This window comes from Prionailurus bengalensis, chromosome B1, assembly GCF_016509475.1.
Source record: "Prionailurus bengalensis isolate Pbe53 chromosome B1, Fcat_Pben_1.1_paternal_pri, whole genome shotgun sequence".
NCBI lineage: Eukaryota > Metazoa > Chordata > Mammalia > Carnivora > Felidae > Prionailurus > Prionailurus bengalensis.
Window position 1 is genome coordinate 46,590,240 of NC_057344.1, and position 16,267 is coordinate 46,606,506.

The 16,267-nt window shown below is 41.8% G+C and overlaps 1 protein-coding gene across 9 annotated transcripts in view; it reads right to left on the minus strand.

Moving 5' to 3' along the window:
• UNC5D (unc-5 netrin receptor D) overlaps nt 1–16,267 on the minus strand; it is a 552,225-nt gene that overhangs the window by 19,305 nt on the left and 516,653 nt on the right. For all 9 annotated transcript variants that reach the window (XM_043564469.1, XM_043564514.1, XM_043564523.1 and 6 more), the window contains 2 exons: nt 9,940–10,089; nt 3,462–3,626 (listed from right to left, as the gene is read on the minus strand). In XM_043564469.1, the coding sequence (XP_043420404.1) occupies nt 3,462–3,626; nt 9,940–10,089 (315 nt within the window). The remainder of the gene's footprint in view (nt 1–3,461; nt 3,627–9,939; nt 10,090–16,267) is intronic.

Consider the following 16,267-nt stretch of genomic DNA (forward strand, 5'->3'; position numbering starts at 1 on the left):
ATTATTTTGCTCCAGTCCCCAATTTTTAGATCGGTGATACTGTTGCTTTTATAGACTAATCAGTTGGTGATCATTGTTAGGTAATTCAGTGAGGTTACATTTAAAGAAAATCAACCTGCTTCTACAGATTGACCCAATAATGGGCACTCTAAAGAACAGAAAAAAAATACATTATCTTGATCACTGAAATAATTTTTAAGTCTGAGAATGGCATGAATGATTATATTCATGTGGAAAGCCATTTACATGAGAGGCATGGAAGAATATGATGGATATGAGGCTGAACACTAAGAACCACAGGCCTTCAAAGAGGATAATCATTGCGCTGATTTAGATATTTAAAATAAATATTTTACAGATAATGATACACGTATATACGTATCTCTTTTACCTCTCCTGTTAAAATACCTCCATTGTTAAACCCATGAAACAGACACTAGGACATCCATTAAAGATAGGAAGGAGCTAAGGGCCCTGTGCTTAAATATGCAGGGATTTGTTTTGGGGGATGAAGGGCAGATAATTAAAAAAAAAAAAATTCAGGTATCTATTGAAAACTTCAAAATATTTATTTCCTTATTATTGTTAATATTGCTATTTTTAATCAACAAAACCCTAGTTACTAGTTTCTTAAAAGCACCTAATCACTAGCTTATTAAAAGCACCTTTGGCCTAGAGGTTATAAAACATGCACTTTAACACCTGATCTATTATTCTCACTTCCCCGATCGACAGAGGGTCATGTCTAGAATGTATCTTGTCTCCACCGTAGGTAATCCCAATTTTGTAGCGCTTTATGTATCTTCTTTTTTTCTGGGACCATCTGTCACAAAAATCCAAGACATTTTTAAGGAGAAGGGGATCTTTGTATTCAACTGGATCTTTTACCAGATGTATGCTTCTGCCAAGAGTGAAACAATTCTAGGGTTGGAAGGATCATGAGTGATCGTTCGCTCAAGACCCTTCTTTGCAGGAGGACTGCCATGTGAGAAATCTATTCTGTTCTTGAAGACTTATCAAATGATCACTTATTCCAGCCCATGCCATCCTTCTACAGTCTTGAGGAAAGAACTTCCCAATTTTCACCTACTTGCATACTTAAAGATAAAATTTTAATGGTGTCATTTTTGTCACTAATGCCTAAGGCCACTAAAACAAAGGCTTACGTTATGGACAAGGCCCACACTCAGGACTGCTAAATTAGACTTCCTTGACTGAGATCCTGAAGTAGTCTAGTATGGAAATCCAGACTTTGACCTTGAAGGCCGGTATCTCCGTTGGGAACTCTGGCTCCCCACTATTCATTTTATCATCTTGGACAAGAAGGTTGACCTCTCTGAGAATGTTACATCATGTCAAATTGTGATAGTATGGTATTTAATCCACACAGAGTTAGGGTGGTTATATGTGAAAGCACATGAAATGGTACCTGACATACAGCAGCTTTCAAAAGTTCTTAATTTTCTTCTGACACAGAAAATAACAGATTTGCCTAAGAACTATGGTTTATTACAAAGAGATGGGGATGTGCTGGGCCAAATGCAAGCAGTAACACTTGAAGTGATTAATAATGTGATCCTTCCAGGACCAAAAGGGTGATAAAGCTTCTAAAAGGCATATACAGAACGGATGGTGGTAGCCCAACGGTGACTAAGTATTTTTCTGAGGCTGGCCTCTTATTATCAAGAGATACTGCGATGTCGTCTTTTTCAAGGCATTGCAAAGTGATTGTAAGCTTGCGAAGCATTAGACAAGGAGATGGAGAGTAAAGGGCATGATTGTGTTTATTAGCTCACTTTCCTTCCATGCACTTTGCACTCCAAAAATTTGTTTAAGCAAGGAGCAGAGGTACCATGATGTATGGAGCCTATCACATTCCTTTTACATAAAGATTTCCTGTAATAGCAGAGGTTGGTCTGCAATATTGTGAGCGCCTTAAAGAATAAAAGCCCCTTAAACATGGAATTGTTTCATTGACCTGTGAATAGACGTTTAGGGCAATTTGCACCAGAGGCATCTTCATGTCCTGTCTTTTCACACTTGCTTCTGAATACGAGAAGGAAAATCTGCTTGGGCTTTCCTTTTGTGTTTATGTTAAAACTTTCCTAAAATTTTTCATTTTACTTTGAAATGTATTATGTTCAAGATGCCATGACTGTTCAAGAAAGAGACTCTAAAAATATCCTACCCTACCTTTCTGGATCTACCTTTCCCATCAAAACTGCTTTAGCACATAATGCTAATTGGCAATAATGAATGCAAATACTGTACAAACATGTCAGTTAAGACAGCTATCAATTTTGAGGTGCAATCCTTTGGAAAGCCATCCACTCTTCAGAAAACCTATTTGGGGAATTAGCAAGACTCATCTTGCGTAAACAATGAATTAAAATGAGAATGGAGAGAAGTGATGATTTTGTAAGGCTACGAAATTGAGTTGTACGTATATAAAACTTATTACGCCTTTTGCCAAGCCCGAATGAATAAATATATATTATGTATATATTTATACATATCTGTGTCTGTACACACACACACATATGTACATATTCTACTGCTGAACAATAGAATGTGCTCGTCTCCACTAGCCAGGGATTATCTTAAGAGTTGCTCAGAAAAGCATTCCATGTCTCCCTTCATTCTGCCTCTCAGCTACTCTCTCCCTCTCCCCTCAAACAACCATTCAGGAGGGAATGCCGGTGTTTACTCTAGAAGCCCAAGTCTACAGCCACGAAGCCATTCAGTGATTTAGGTAAATCAGAGCCATGGCAGACATCAGGTGTCTTTGTGCAAAAACTCCCAAGTGAATGCCCCCCCTGACTCCCATTCTAACTCTGCCCTTCAATAGTGACACGACCTTGGACAATACCCTTTCCCTCTCTGCAGTTCCATTGCCTTACTTTGTAGAAAGAAACTTCTATCGACTCTGTCGTATGTTATAGCATCGATGAATCTAGATTTAATGGAAATGGGGCTCTGCAGAACCCTGAACCTGGAGGATGTGAGAAACTGTAAGGCAGTAGGGAACCAATCCCCTGAAGATGACTTCTGGAAGACTAGTGAGAAGCAGCAGAAAAACCACCCAGTGGTGACCTTGCGCTTCTTCATGGTATGTATCTGCCATAACGTACCATCAGCCAATGATGACTCTCCGGTCCAAGCCCGCAGTGGACGATTAGATTGTTTGTGGTTTTGTGTATAAAAAGCCCTGTACCAGTTCTTTCCCCAAAAGTGTCTCCACAGAGCCGAAGCTCTGACGCGTTGAGTTGTTTCGCCCATCGGGGAGCTCAGCTCACTCCTGAGCCTGAGAAAAAGTTTATTTGCCCTGGTCGGTAATGAGGATTAAGAGCGAGTGCATTTGGAAGCTCTTTTACAACCTATGTAGCATGATTGAAACAGGCGCATTAATCTTACTGTCCTTTAGAAATGGAGTCAAGTGGTCGTGCAGACCGAGGACTCACCTCTAGGATTGATGTTTGCACTTGGAGGATCTGTTCATGGCCTTTGAGCTGCCGGATGCAGATTTTGCAGGACAGCTGGGTGGTGGTGGGTGTGTAGCGCTCCAGGGAGAAGGCACAGTGCAGGGGCTGTTGGTTACTGCACCACACGCGGGAGAACGGTACCTCCTGCGGGGAAAGGGGGGGAAGAAGAGGCGTGTGGCGTGCAGAGCCCGGCCGAGATGGCTGGCGAATAAGAGAGACTTAAGAGCGATAATTATGAGGATGATGACAGTGATTGCAGCAGAGATAATTGCCTAAGCGACTTTGGTGGAATTGTTGTAGAAATAATGTTCCAGCATATGCCAAGCAGCACAAAAAGTAATTAATGTCAATTCCAATTGATAACATTTGAATTCCAAAACCACAGCGCAAGCACTCAGATTTCATTTGGTGACACACACAATGAGAATACTATCAAAAATTAATCCTCATGTTTTTCCACTAAAAAAAAAGAAAAAAAAAAAGAAAACATTCTTTAGAAGACTCCAGTGGTCCGTCCTTCTCCCTAAGCCTGGAGTAGGATGATAGCTTTTCACTTTAATGAACATTATACTAAAGAACAGACCGATCAGAACTTACCCCAACACCACAAACTCATACAACTGTATAAACAGGCCACAATACTGCTAATGTAACCAGCAAAAGAATTTCACCCAATGCCAATCACATACACACAGACACACATCCCAGAGAGAGACACAAACACACTGGGCTGCCCACAGCAGTCTTGTTTGCCAACTCCTCATTCACACAACTCAACTGCCAACAATTATGTGTATAGTGCCTGCTAATGACCAGACGCTGTAGAAGATAAACAGTAAAAAACGAGGTTCATTCTCTACTGTCATGGGACCTACAGATAATTGAGTGTGGCAAAAGCAATTTTTACTAAATGAGGGGGAACATAATAAAATCTACATACACCACCCTTTCCCCCCGACCCCTTACTTGCCAGTGCTAGCCAGTGCTGCTCAGGCACGTGGCTTTACAATAATGCGAAGCAGAGGTCAGTCGTTATTCTTTCATCTAAAAGGTCTCTCCTTCCTACTCAAATCAAGCTGAGATTCTTGGCAATGAGCACAGAGGCCCAGCCTCTGATAACATTCATCTCCATCTTTTTCTTTTTCTCATCTCATGAATGTGCTTTTTACCTGCTGCTATTAATATAATTTCTTCCAATATTGACACTGACGGGTGGCAAAAGATGTCTCAAGTTTGGACGTTTGATACTCTTTAGTGTGACTGGTGATGAAGCCATCACGGATTATAAGACCAGGGGCCATGATTAAAATTCAATTTGCTCACTTTGAGGAACTGGGAGTCACCTCGTTTTCTGTGAGCTCTGATGTGCACACTGGTTCCTAATTTTCTCTGCTGGAAGTCTCATGGATCTGGATTTGGGATGCTTCCTGGGGGAACCAGCAAGGAGGGGCGGGCTTTGTTTTTTGCCCACTCGAAAAGCAGAGCGCTCGCTTGGGGCAGTCTGAGAGAAGAAAGTCGCGCACTAACCCCTACCACACATCCCGGCAAGAAGCATAAGGGCTTTGTGGCTTTGTTTCCTTTGTTCTTCATCCTGAGCCAAGGGAGAGGCAGTGGGGTTTTGTCTCAAGAAGCAGAGACAAGGACTGAGAGAAGGTCCAGTTGGGGAGGCCCCCCAGCAATCTTTGGAGGAAGTCATTTTCCCAACAACATGCGAAAGTGACTTTTCACCTGCACCAAATCCCACACCAGATAAAAGAAATAATGATACATGTTTACAAGTTCTACCATTTCTTCTTCTTGTCCAACCCAACTCTTTTCGTGCTTCTGCTCCTAAGGCTTCTTCCATTTTGTAAACTGTGGGCAACCCTTACTTCGTATCTCAGCCTCCCACACTTCTGTGTCTGCTTCCTGAACTCTTCAAGGTCCTGTATGCTCACAGATGCCCACTGCCACCTCTCTGTGGAGAACTCACAAGAGCTACGTGTCTGGAATTTATCTCATTATTATCCATCACTGACATTATACTCTTTGTCACTACAAATCATTTTATTTGGCCTTTACTATCTTCAAAACTGACTATCACCGTTCACTGTCGTTGTCCTCCAATTTTCCTATCCCCATTAAGGATCCTCATCTCTCCTCATTAGAGCTAACTGTAGTGACCCACTCCCCAGTCTCCTGCCTTCAGTCTCTACCATACTGAGCTAATGAGGGGGTTAGGGCTTGACTGTAGAGGGAAACAGGAAGCAGCAGATTGGCGTTCTTCAGGAAATAGCATTGCAGTATCTTTTTTACCTCTAATCACGAGTGGGGGACACTAGTGTTACCAGATCGCCTGGGAACTCTGCTTTCATTACAAGAATCCTTTGCATGGGGGCCCTGTATGGCCCCGATGCCCGCCATATTAAACATTCTCAAGGGCGTCCATTATCTACGGTCCCATTTCATTTTAATAGCCCTCAAATGGACTCTGCTTCAAACCAGTACACTTTTTATAGAGTTACTTTGCACCATCCTCTTTCATGAAAGTAACTATAACACGGGGCTCTGTGGTTAATAGGTGCTTTTGCCTAATTAAGAACACTAAGAAGGTTTTTGGTTTTTTAAACTGAAATTTGAGTAGTTACAGCATAGTAAAAGTTGTTGGGCTTCAGGGCCAGGCAGAGCTGAATTCAAGGTCCTGCTCTTAAACTGCCTCCCCCCACCCCTGCATTTTCTGCAGTGGATTTGAACACTTGATAATGCTTACCTTCCTAAACAACAACAACGGCACTGACCATTTATTACTGAAAAGTGTCCTCTCTGGTATCATTTGCTACATTTCTTATATTTTCTCCAGTAAACATTGCAAGAAAGGTAATAGAATAATGCCCACTTGTAGAGATCATCTTTCCTCGCAGAGAGACATGAGACTCAGCACACACACAAAATCCTCTCTTTTTTCTTTACGTTCCACTGCACACAGTGAAAACATTTTAAAAACCTGATTTTAAGACTGTATCAAAAATAATATATATATATTTAATCGTTGGCTCGAGTAGCCACTGCCGGTAGTGCTCGACAGAACATTTCAAAGTAATGGAATTAGAAGTACTGAAATTAGTGTGTTTTCAGGGCAATCATCTTTGCTTTTATTTATTTATTAAAAAAAAAAAACTATCAAGATGCTCACTGAGCTAAGAGGAATGCTGTCGCAAGTAATATGGGAGGACCAAGTGTAGCAAAGTTATGGGTGTTTAAAGAATTCCGGAAATGTTTTCATTTTGATTCCCATTATAATTAGGTTCCTAGCAGATGGAGAGAATGTAAATCACATCCTAGCAGGAGACAGACACTGGGTTGCCCAAGACACAAAGCATGCTGAAGAGACAGCTGCTTTTATCCTAGGGAGGTGAAAGCCTGACTTTGTGTTTTGTAAGATTAAAAAAAATAATATTGTATACTGTTTATTGCAGCTTCTGTACCCTACAGTCAGCAAGAAATAGCGGAATGTGTGATTAAGTAGCACCTAGGTCCTGCTAACCGATTGAGAGCAGAGTTATTGACCTCCTAGACGAGGTCTGCTAAATCTGGAGGGGACGATAGCATATCTCTCACTGGGGTCAAGTCTTAAAAACCTGAGAAGAAAGAGAAGGGATACTGGTATTTTTGCAGGGGGAAGACTAGAATCTTTCCTTTGGATCAAACTCAACGGGTGCTGCTGTAACCAGCTCTCCTAAGAACTCATGTAGCCTTCCTGGAGCCATCACAGCTGGCCTCATGGGCAATAAGGGTTGTAGTACAGTATTTCGTTAACTGTAATCCTCCAGAATCTAACCCAACAAGATTTCAAAGCTAGTTGGTCTGCCTATACACAGGGTCTCCTCACACAGCTCTGAATCCAACCTCAATTCACACTGTTCTAAAAACATTTCTCATGCAGTTGATTGATGTCCGACAGGGCAAATATTCTAGGCAGTGCGTATCTCCCAGGCCTGAAAATTCTTGGTAAACTCTACCTTTCTGAGAAGAAGAAAGTAAGGTTTCTTATGAGGGTAGGCGTTGGGTACCAATTGGAGTATGTCGCTTCTCAGATTCCTGGCTTGAAGTTAGAGAAAGGGGGAGAGGAAGCCCAGTGGTCTTCCGCGTGCTGAGTTGGAAGATGGCAGAAGATGACAGGGAGATTTACCAGGTGAAGGAGAGACCTATAAGTGATGTCTCAGGAAGAGTGAGATTTTCTGCCTCCGTAATAGCTCTTGGTTACTTCCCATCCACTAAGCCCTAATGAAAAGCCATTCTCTATCATCCACGCCAGGTTTGTCAGTACACATCATGTTCTACATGAGGTTCAAGCAGGATGAACACACACCCTCCCCAAAGTGCTGACATCTGATGCCTGGAGCAAACACAGCATGGCCGTTAAGACCAGCACAATATGTATTCACATAAGCAAGGGGATTTCAGTGATGATGGCAGGGGCAAGAAAACTGGAGGCTGAGGTGGTGAGGGGGGAGAAAAAAAAGAAATGGAGCAGAAAGCCATTTGTGGGTAAGTAAAATGGAGTGGAAATGAAAACTCAGTGGCAAACCTCTTGGTGCAGAGAAAATTAAATTATTTCTCAGCCTTCCAAGACTCTTGCAAATTATGGTCAATTACAGAAGGCAAATATTTATCTGAGTTCCCAACGTCCGGGCAATCCAACCCATCCTGGCAGTAAAGCGTGTTGGGTTTCCTTGTGAGCCAATGCCCTTTGGCTTTGGCTGGCCCTGTTGTATCCTCTGAGGTCCACAGGCTCTTAGCACCCCCATGCCTTTCCTGCCCTGGGCTCCCCGTGGCATCCCTGGTGTTGGAATTATTGTTTAAGTGCTCGTGCAAGATGGTGGTTGTTTCATCTGATTTTTTATCTCTAAACATTAAACTTGATAGTTACTTTGGACTGAGCCACTTGCATTAGATCCAGTGGAATGCTGCCTTTAAGCCTACAAAGATTAGTACAGAGGAGTTTACGGGACTATCAGGATTTGTAACAGTGCCCTAAAGTTCAATCTGGACTGGAAACTTTGAATACTGCTTTCCCAGATACAGAAACACCTAGGTCTCAGAACATCATAAACAATACATTTATTCACAGAAAACCTATTGCCATAGGGAACGTGCCCAAAAAAAGTTGTTTGGAGCCACGAGAGATGCTCTAATTGCCCTGAATGTCCTGAAAGAGTACACAGAGGGGCAATCCCCCAGGTAATGAGAAGCCTGTAAAGTAAACAGGAAAATACAACCTTGTCCAATTTCAAAACGGTGAATTTTCGAAGGCGAGAGCATTGGTGGTTCAACTCTTTTCTAATGCTCGTGGCTCAGCCAAGGTTTTTCTCTCCGTGATTGGCCTCGTTCCCATTCTGACAAGCTGGTTTACCTGGTGCAAGCTTCTTTCTTTCTTTCTTTCTTTCTTTCTTTCTTTCTTTCTTTCTTTCTTTCTTTCTTTCTTCCTTCTTCCTTCCTTCCTTCCTTCCTTCCTTCCTTCCTTCCTTCCTTCCTTCCTTCCTTTCTTTCTTTCTTTCTTTTTTTTTTTAATGAATGCTGCATGGATGGAAAGGTTAAAACCCTCCAGGGCTCTGCAGGCTATGTTGACGGACACAACAAAGATGTGTGAAAGCCTCCTGTGATTCCAGATCAATATGAGCCCACCAGAAGCTTTTCCAAAGTTAAGGACATGTCCTGTAACCTGAAGCACAGATGACTTTGGCTTAAGAAACTCTTGTGGACCAGCCAGCTGCTGCTGCTGATGGTACCCATTACTAGGAATTTCTAGAGAAATCGGTGGCAGGGTCCCACATGGATAAGAGATCTTTCTATGCTAAGCAATTACTCAAATTCCCTAAAAGTCATCTAAGAAGACTCTAAGCCATTTTGCAACATTTAAAAATTCTCTGATACGGAGATATGTGAACAATAATATAGAAATATCTTTATATGTTTGTAAAGGGATTCTAAGAGGCATTCTTCCTTAGCCTCTCAGTTCATAATTTCTTCTTCCCACCTTGCCCAACATACATGACAGCAAGCACTTCATATATTCAGGACAAAATCTCTTGTTCCTACCTGGCCAGCCTGGGCTCCCTACATCTCAAAACTGTCACCCTTAAAAGCATCGACCTCCAGATCGTTCACTGCTGACCAGGATGAAAACAATGTCTCGTAATGAACTGGTTTTCATAAACCAACCTCCCTTAAGTGGGAGAAAATTTCCATTACGTGGCATCATGTACCTCCCCCCCCCCCCCCCGTTAGAAACCCGTGAACTTATGACGATATGATTAATTCCCTGTGTGTAGTCCAAACTGCTGCATTTCTGTGACAGTTGAGGTTAAACCCTTACTTTTAAAGGAGGAGGTTAGTTAGGAGTACCCTCGCCAGGGTTTGTGACATGCTTGTGGGTTAAAGCAGAGCCATTTCTGTTAGCAGCCCATCTGGCCAGTACCTGGCATGCAGTGAAGGGTTTAATCCTCCAGAGGAACGGGGGGATGTCAAGGACAGAGATCTGAAGACTAAAGGTATTCCCTTTGAAATGCAGCAACTTTGGTTCTTCCAGAAGCTGTCCACCTTGATGCCTTTCATCTGAAACCACTTCCTATAGGGCAGGGGAGAGAAAAGAGGCACAACAGTGAAGTATCCAATTTCTGCCACATTTCTTTCCATAGGTAGGCATGCTCACTCCCAGGTGTCTCCCAGAAATAGACAGCATGAAAGACACACACTTCTTGTATACCCCTCTAGCCTTGCAAGGTCAGGACTAAGGATGAAAAGCTTTTAAGAAGGATCTGGGCAGGAAGAAATGGTTGCTTTCCATTATTTGCATTGCTTACGCTTCTAAACATGCCATGCCTTTCTTTAAAACTCAAAGACCTCCCCTACCGCCAGCAAACAGTTATACTGTGGGGTTTCTAGGGCTGTGTGAATTTCATTTGCCAGGACCATAATCAAGGGATGGGTTCACATTTCACACCGACAGTAGGAGCAGTGCCCCTCCGCCCTGTCATGTGTTGGTCACGAACACAGGCATCATGTAACACTTATTCTTCAGTTCAGAACAAATGTTACAGGGTGTGTGTGTTATTTGTATTTATAATAATGTTAATAAAAGTTGGGCCAAAAGGCCAAGAGAAAGTAAGTTGTTTACCAAGTTTGGTTTAGGTCAGAAAAAAGAAACCCGGTTCCTGAAGATAAACACTCCTATTATCTTTTGCTCAGAAATCTTTATAATTACATTTAACACAAACGCAATTCACCTCCATTCCATTGAGCAAACCATTTAATTCATCCTGAATCTGTGGTGCTTAGAATCATACTAGAGAGATGACAAGCCAAATAAAATAACAGACATCAATTCTGTAAAAGGTTAAACTCCCAACTGGGGTGAGGCTGTTAGTGTTCCTGGAGATAAGAGAGATCTCCCTAAATCTATTTCTTAAAATCACCATTAATTGACTTATAATTCCCTTGCAGCGTTACCATAAATAAGAAAACTGAGATCCTTTAATTCTGTCCTATAATCTTCCCAGATTCTAAAAAGAGATTGTGAGAAGTCAGGCAAATAGGCTTATAAATACAATAAAACTTACATTTCAATTATCAGTGAGTAAAAGCAGCTACAGAGGTTATCTTGTCCGACTCTTGCCTATGTACAGAGTAACAGTAATAAAAACCTTTCTTACTAAGATGCAGCTGTCCAGCTTTTATCCATCACATGTATGCAACTCTTAATTGGTTGCTAGTATCTTTTCCTCAGGACTAAACGATTCAATTGCAAGGTCATTGTCTCCAGTTCTTCATTTTAGTGAGAGGGGTGTTTCTTGGGGGCTCTTAAGCCAGCGCTGAACTGTCCGTGATGTTGGCAGTGTTCCGTGTGTGTGCTGCTCAATGTGGTGGACACTGGCCACGTGGCTATTAAGCACTTGAAATACGGCTACCGTGAGTAGAGACCTGAATTTGTCCTTTAAATCAAGTTAAATTTAAGTATCCACATGTGGTTAGTTGTTACTGTGCTGAACAGCGCAGTGCTGGGTAATTCCTAACATTGTGGGTCTAGGAGTTGGGCGGGACAACATGGTGGCCGGCATCTGTTGGGGGTCATAAAAAGTGGATGGAACACGGTAGGGTGGGGAGGAGAGAGAATCCATTCCCAATGCTGACTTGAGGCCTTTTACAGATGCTGGTCACCGGTTCCTTGTTAAGATTTAGTGAGTGTCCACTGGAGAGCTATGCTTGATGGGGGCTCTAAGTTTATAGAAATAAAACTGCGTCTGCCACCAGGCAGCTCACAGTCTAGTGACAGAATAGCAGCCGTCGGATTATGATATAGTATCTGACTCTTACAAATACAGGGATGCCTTGGAGGTTAAGGGAAGGCAGAGGGTATAGCCTTGTCAAATGGGAGGAGAGGCCAGGAAAGGAACTGGGAAATCCACAGAAGAAGTGATATTCAAGCTGAGCCTGGAAGTAAATACAGAGCAAGCTATAGAAAAAGGAAGGGGGTGTGCACTCCGGGCAGTGAGCAGGATAGGCCCAAAAGGACGGAGATGAGACAGAGATGGGATAGATTAGGGTAGACAGTGAGTGGCTGAAGATGATGCAAATGTAGGGCAGTGACCAAATCATGAATTCTCGCTTGCTGTGCTAAGGGCTTTGTAGTTTATTGTAGATCATTGATATTCAGATTTTAAGGAGCATAAGAATCTTCTGAGACTACATGCACTGTGAGGAGTATGAATCTTATAAACTGTACGTGGAGGCACACGATTCCAATCAATTTTCCATGTGATCTTGGGCAAGTTACTTATTTTCTTTAGGCTTCTACTCCTTAGCTGGGCTTATTTATGGCCAAGCAAAATAGTCAGCATGTGACTGTATGTTAACCTCTTTTCTGCAAATTCTAGCGTGAGGTTAGAAACAATCACGAATAAGAAGTGTGCTTATTAAAACCACATTAAAGCCATAGAGTAACAACAGTGTGGACTCCCCAAAGTATATTTGACTAGGATCTCTAATACCCCTTTCCTTTAAAAATCTAACTTGCCTGCATGTACAGAGAAGTAAACTGAGGTCAGAAGATGAAGGGCCTTGTGCAAGGTCACACATTCCTTAGTGGAGAGCTAGGCTGTTTTCACATTTGGGAACTACACGGCCTCATCACAGTAGAAGAGGACTTTGGTTTTAAATCACCATGTACCTTAGTACAGATGAAAATATGGAGCCCACTCCCAGTCCCAAAGACAGCCATCTTCCTAAAGCTATAGGGTTAGTGACAGAGCTAAGACTAAAACAGGGCAACCTGACTATGGTCCAGTATTTCTTCTACATTTCCCTGCCTTTTTCTATGCTATGCTCAATTTTTTTTTTTTAGAGTCATGTGAAGGTCAGACTATTATGAACTCTATCCCATAAATAATTTTTCTACTGTTTATTTATTTTTGAGAGAGTTTATTTATTTTGAGGGGGAGACAGAGAGCATGAGCAGGGAAGAGACAGAGAGAGAGGGAGACACAGAATCGGAAGCAGGCTCCAGGCTCTGAGCTGTCAACACACAGCCTAACATGGGGCTCGAACTCACCAACGGTGAGATCATGACCTGAGCTGAAGTCAGCCGCTTAACCGACTGAGCCACCCAGGGACCCCCATAGATAATTTTTCAATGGTGCAAGATATATATAAAGATAACATAAGTTCGTCTGTATTTGCACTACTGTTACATATACTGTCTAAGCAGAATGGAGAACATTAGAAATTTAATAGATGTCTACTTATAATTATCACAGAAGAAAATGGTACCTTTTAAAAATTTCTGCTTTAGGGCCCCTAATTTAAATACAACCACGATTTATTTTTGCTGTTTTTAGCTTGCTTTCCTCTCCACCCATTGAACCAACTACCTACAACTAATGGGGTCTCACGATTTTGCAGAGAATAATAAGCAATTATAGTTCTTCTGTAACAAAACAAGAAGTTATTAAGACGAAGAAGCCCAATAATGAACTAATCATCATATTTATCTATTTTTTAAGGCACAACTGGCTTCAGAGTTAAAGAAATAAACTCCTGAGTAAACGTTTTAAAACACTCCCCAAATATAATAAATTATACTTAGCACAGAGTTCCCAGTTTCGCCCACAACCTATTGCAGTCCCCTCGGGGCCGGGCCTTGACCTCTGTATTTTTAAAGATGATTCTGATGCCCAGATAAGTTTGAGAATCAGTGATACAAACAGTTCTGCTGAGCGGGTTGTGAGTCATTCATTCAGTGGATATATTACCCTGAGTGTGAGGTGTGATCCTCATTTGATTTGTTTCTCTCTGCTTCCTATATGGCAAGGACCTTATGGTAAATCTCTGGTTCTATTGTTAAATTGATATCTGCATTAATTAAACTCGAAAATAGGTTCTGGCCAGTTTCTTGTCCATAAAGTGTGCCCAAAGGCGAGGGTTGGTGCTGGTTCTAGTCTGTCTGCCTCCTCATTTCACACTGGGGGCTGTTAAGTTATCCAGTTCCCGGAGTTGTGGCCAGGAGAAACCTGGGCTTTGTGCCTCAGTGAGCTCTTTATGTTGATTTAATGAGACAGGCAGCAATATTCAGGTGTGCTTCAGGGATACTAAAACAGGCAGGCTGAATTTACATATTTATGAGACAAAACTGTTTGAACTTAAGCATGTGCACACAAACACACACACAGAAATTGTGTTGCTGTGGTGTTTTCCTTTAAATGCTTTACATGAACAATATTTCCCAAGGTTGCATTATTGATAAACACAAGAACTACATCTGGAGGAAATCCTTTGAAATTAGATTCTAAATCCACATTAATGCCAAGTAAGTAATGAGTACCGAGAGGTACTGAATAGGAGAGCTGGGAGCAGTGGAGAAGAAAACGAGTCGTTTTTCCTTTTTTCTGTCTAAGATGGGGCAAGTGCTTAATTCCTTGCTTTCCCTGTATCAAGGTTTGTTTGAGCTGTGTGTGCATACGTGTGTGGTGAGGGAGAGGGAAAGAGATAAAACACGATAACAAAAACCTAGGTCGTAAAATGTCGCTGCTTCGTAAATATGCCATCATTCCTCAACCCTTGGTTTGAAAGGGGGCGATGTCAAACACACACATATAAAATGGCAGCTCTAATCATCGCAGAAACATTGGGGCAGGAAGGACAGAAGTCATTGCTTGTTCTCTTACTCTCCTCTCACCTTAGGGCAGATTTTTATTAAAACAAAACAAAACACAACAGAAACATATCTGAGCCGATTTAATTTCCTAGAGATAGCTGTAAATGTATTTATCAAAACAGATCTTCAAAAACCTGAAACTAAATTATGCCTTACTGAGTTGTATGAGGTATTTTGTTTTTCACATTCAGAGAAACTGGTACTATTGTTCAGATGATATAGCCCGGGAGCAAAGGAGAAGCCAGCATAGCAGGCCTGCAGGAGGTATAGGGCACAAGGGCGTGTCTGGAAAGGGACAACATGTCTGAGTACTAAAATCTTCTGAAGGAATACTGTTTGGTGGGACCATAACACTGCCAGACCCTTGCTTGGTTCTAAGAGGACAGAAGACTTGGGTCTGGAAACTGTCTTCCTTCCAAGGGTTCCAGTGAGGGGGGAAATTTTCAGTATTTTGTTGGACGTAACTTCCCAGTGAGCTATGAATGAAAGATGTCCCTATGATCTTCAACCAGGCGTCTTTCTTGGTGAGGAGGACAGTCCTAGTTGGGCCCACAGGTGTTCTTTCTTTGAGATACGAAAGATGCACTGAAATAAATATAGCAACGATCACGGCCAACCTTGTATCTATTTCCAAATCACAACAAAACATTTTTATCACAGTGATAACAGAGGCTAATTCCAGAATAGGCAATTGCGGCAGAATTGCTTCTGGAAAAATGACATTACTTTTGATTAAGAAGTCAGGGTTCCATCAGAGTTACAGACCATGAATCATCACTGTATCTAGTATATTCAGCTCACGCCACATAAGTTGGGGGAACTAATATCAACGTGTGAAGTCTGCTAGAGGTTCAAAAAGTAAACTGTTGCTAAGGCTTTCCTAAAATGGAATGGTTTTAATGGCTTAGTAACTATAGAATTTTCTCCTCCAATTAAATGCCACAGATGATGCCATGAAAAATGTGACACAGATGATCTGGGATATTAAGGTGCTTTAAATGAACCTGTGTAGAAGGTCTTGAACATGTTTACCTGGTAAGGGAAGAATCCAGAAAGCCAGATGCTTTCAGAAACAGAAAACCCAGACACTAAGGCTGCAGAGTAAATGACTGTGTTCCAAAAAGCTACAAGTTACGTTTTAATCTTTCTGTGGGCCAGAAGAGTTACTCAACCAAGGCTGACACTCTCTCACAACCCCAGGGGGAAGCATGGCCTTTGCTGCTCATGACAGCTGTCACATACATCCTGTCAATAACAAGTACAACCAAAGCCAACTTTAAAATCAGCTTTATTTGACATAATAGAAAAGAGAATCACTGGAGGTAAATAGATGATGACAAATGGGGTCAAAAGAATTTCTACTGGAAAACATCTCTCTAAAGCAAAATTAACGTGCTTTAAAAAGTATCCCTAAGTGATGACATAAAGATATTTGGATTCAATTTAGACGCAGAACGCCATTTTCCCCAGCACTGATGAAGAAGTTGTATATTACCCATAGGAAAGGATAGTGGTTTGAAAAGCTGTGTTTAGGGCCTCATTTTCGTGACTTCCACTGAAGTTCACAGTCATCTGTGAACAGTTGAGCTGTTGTAGA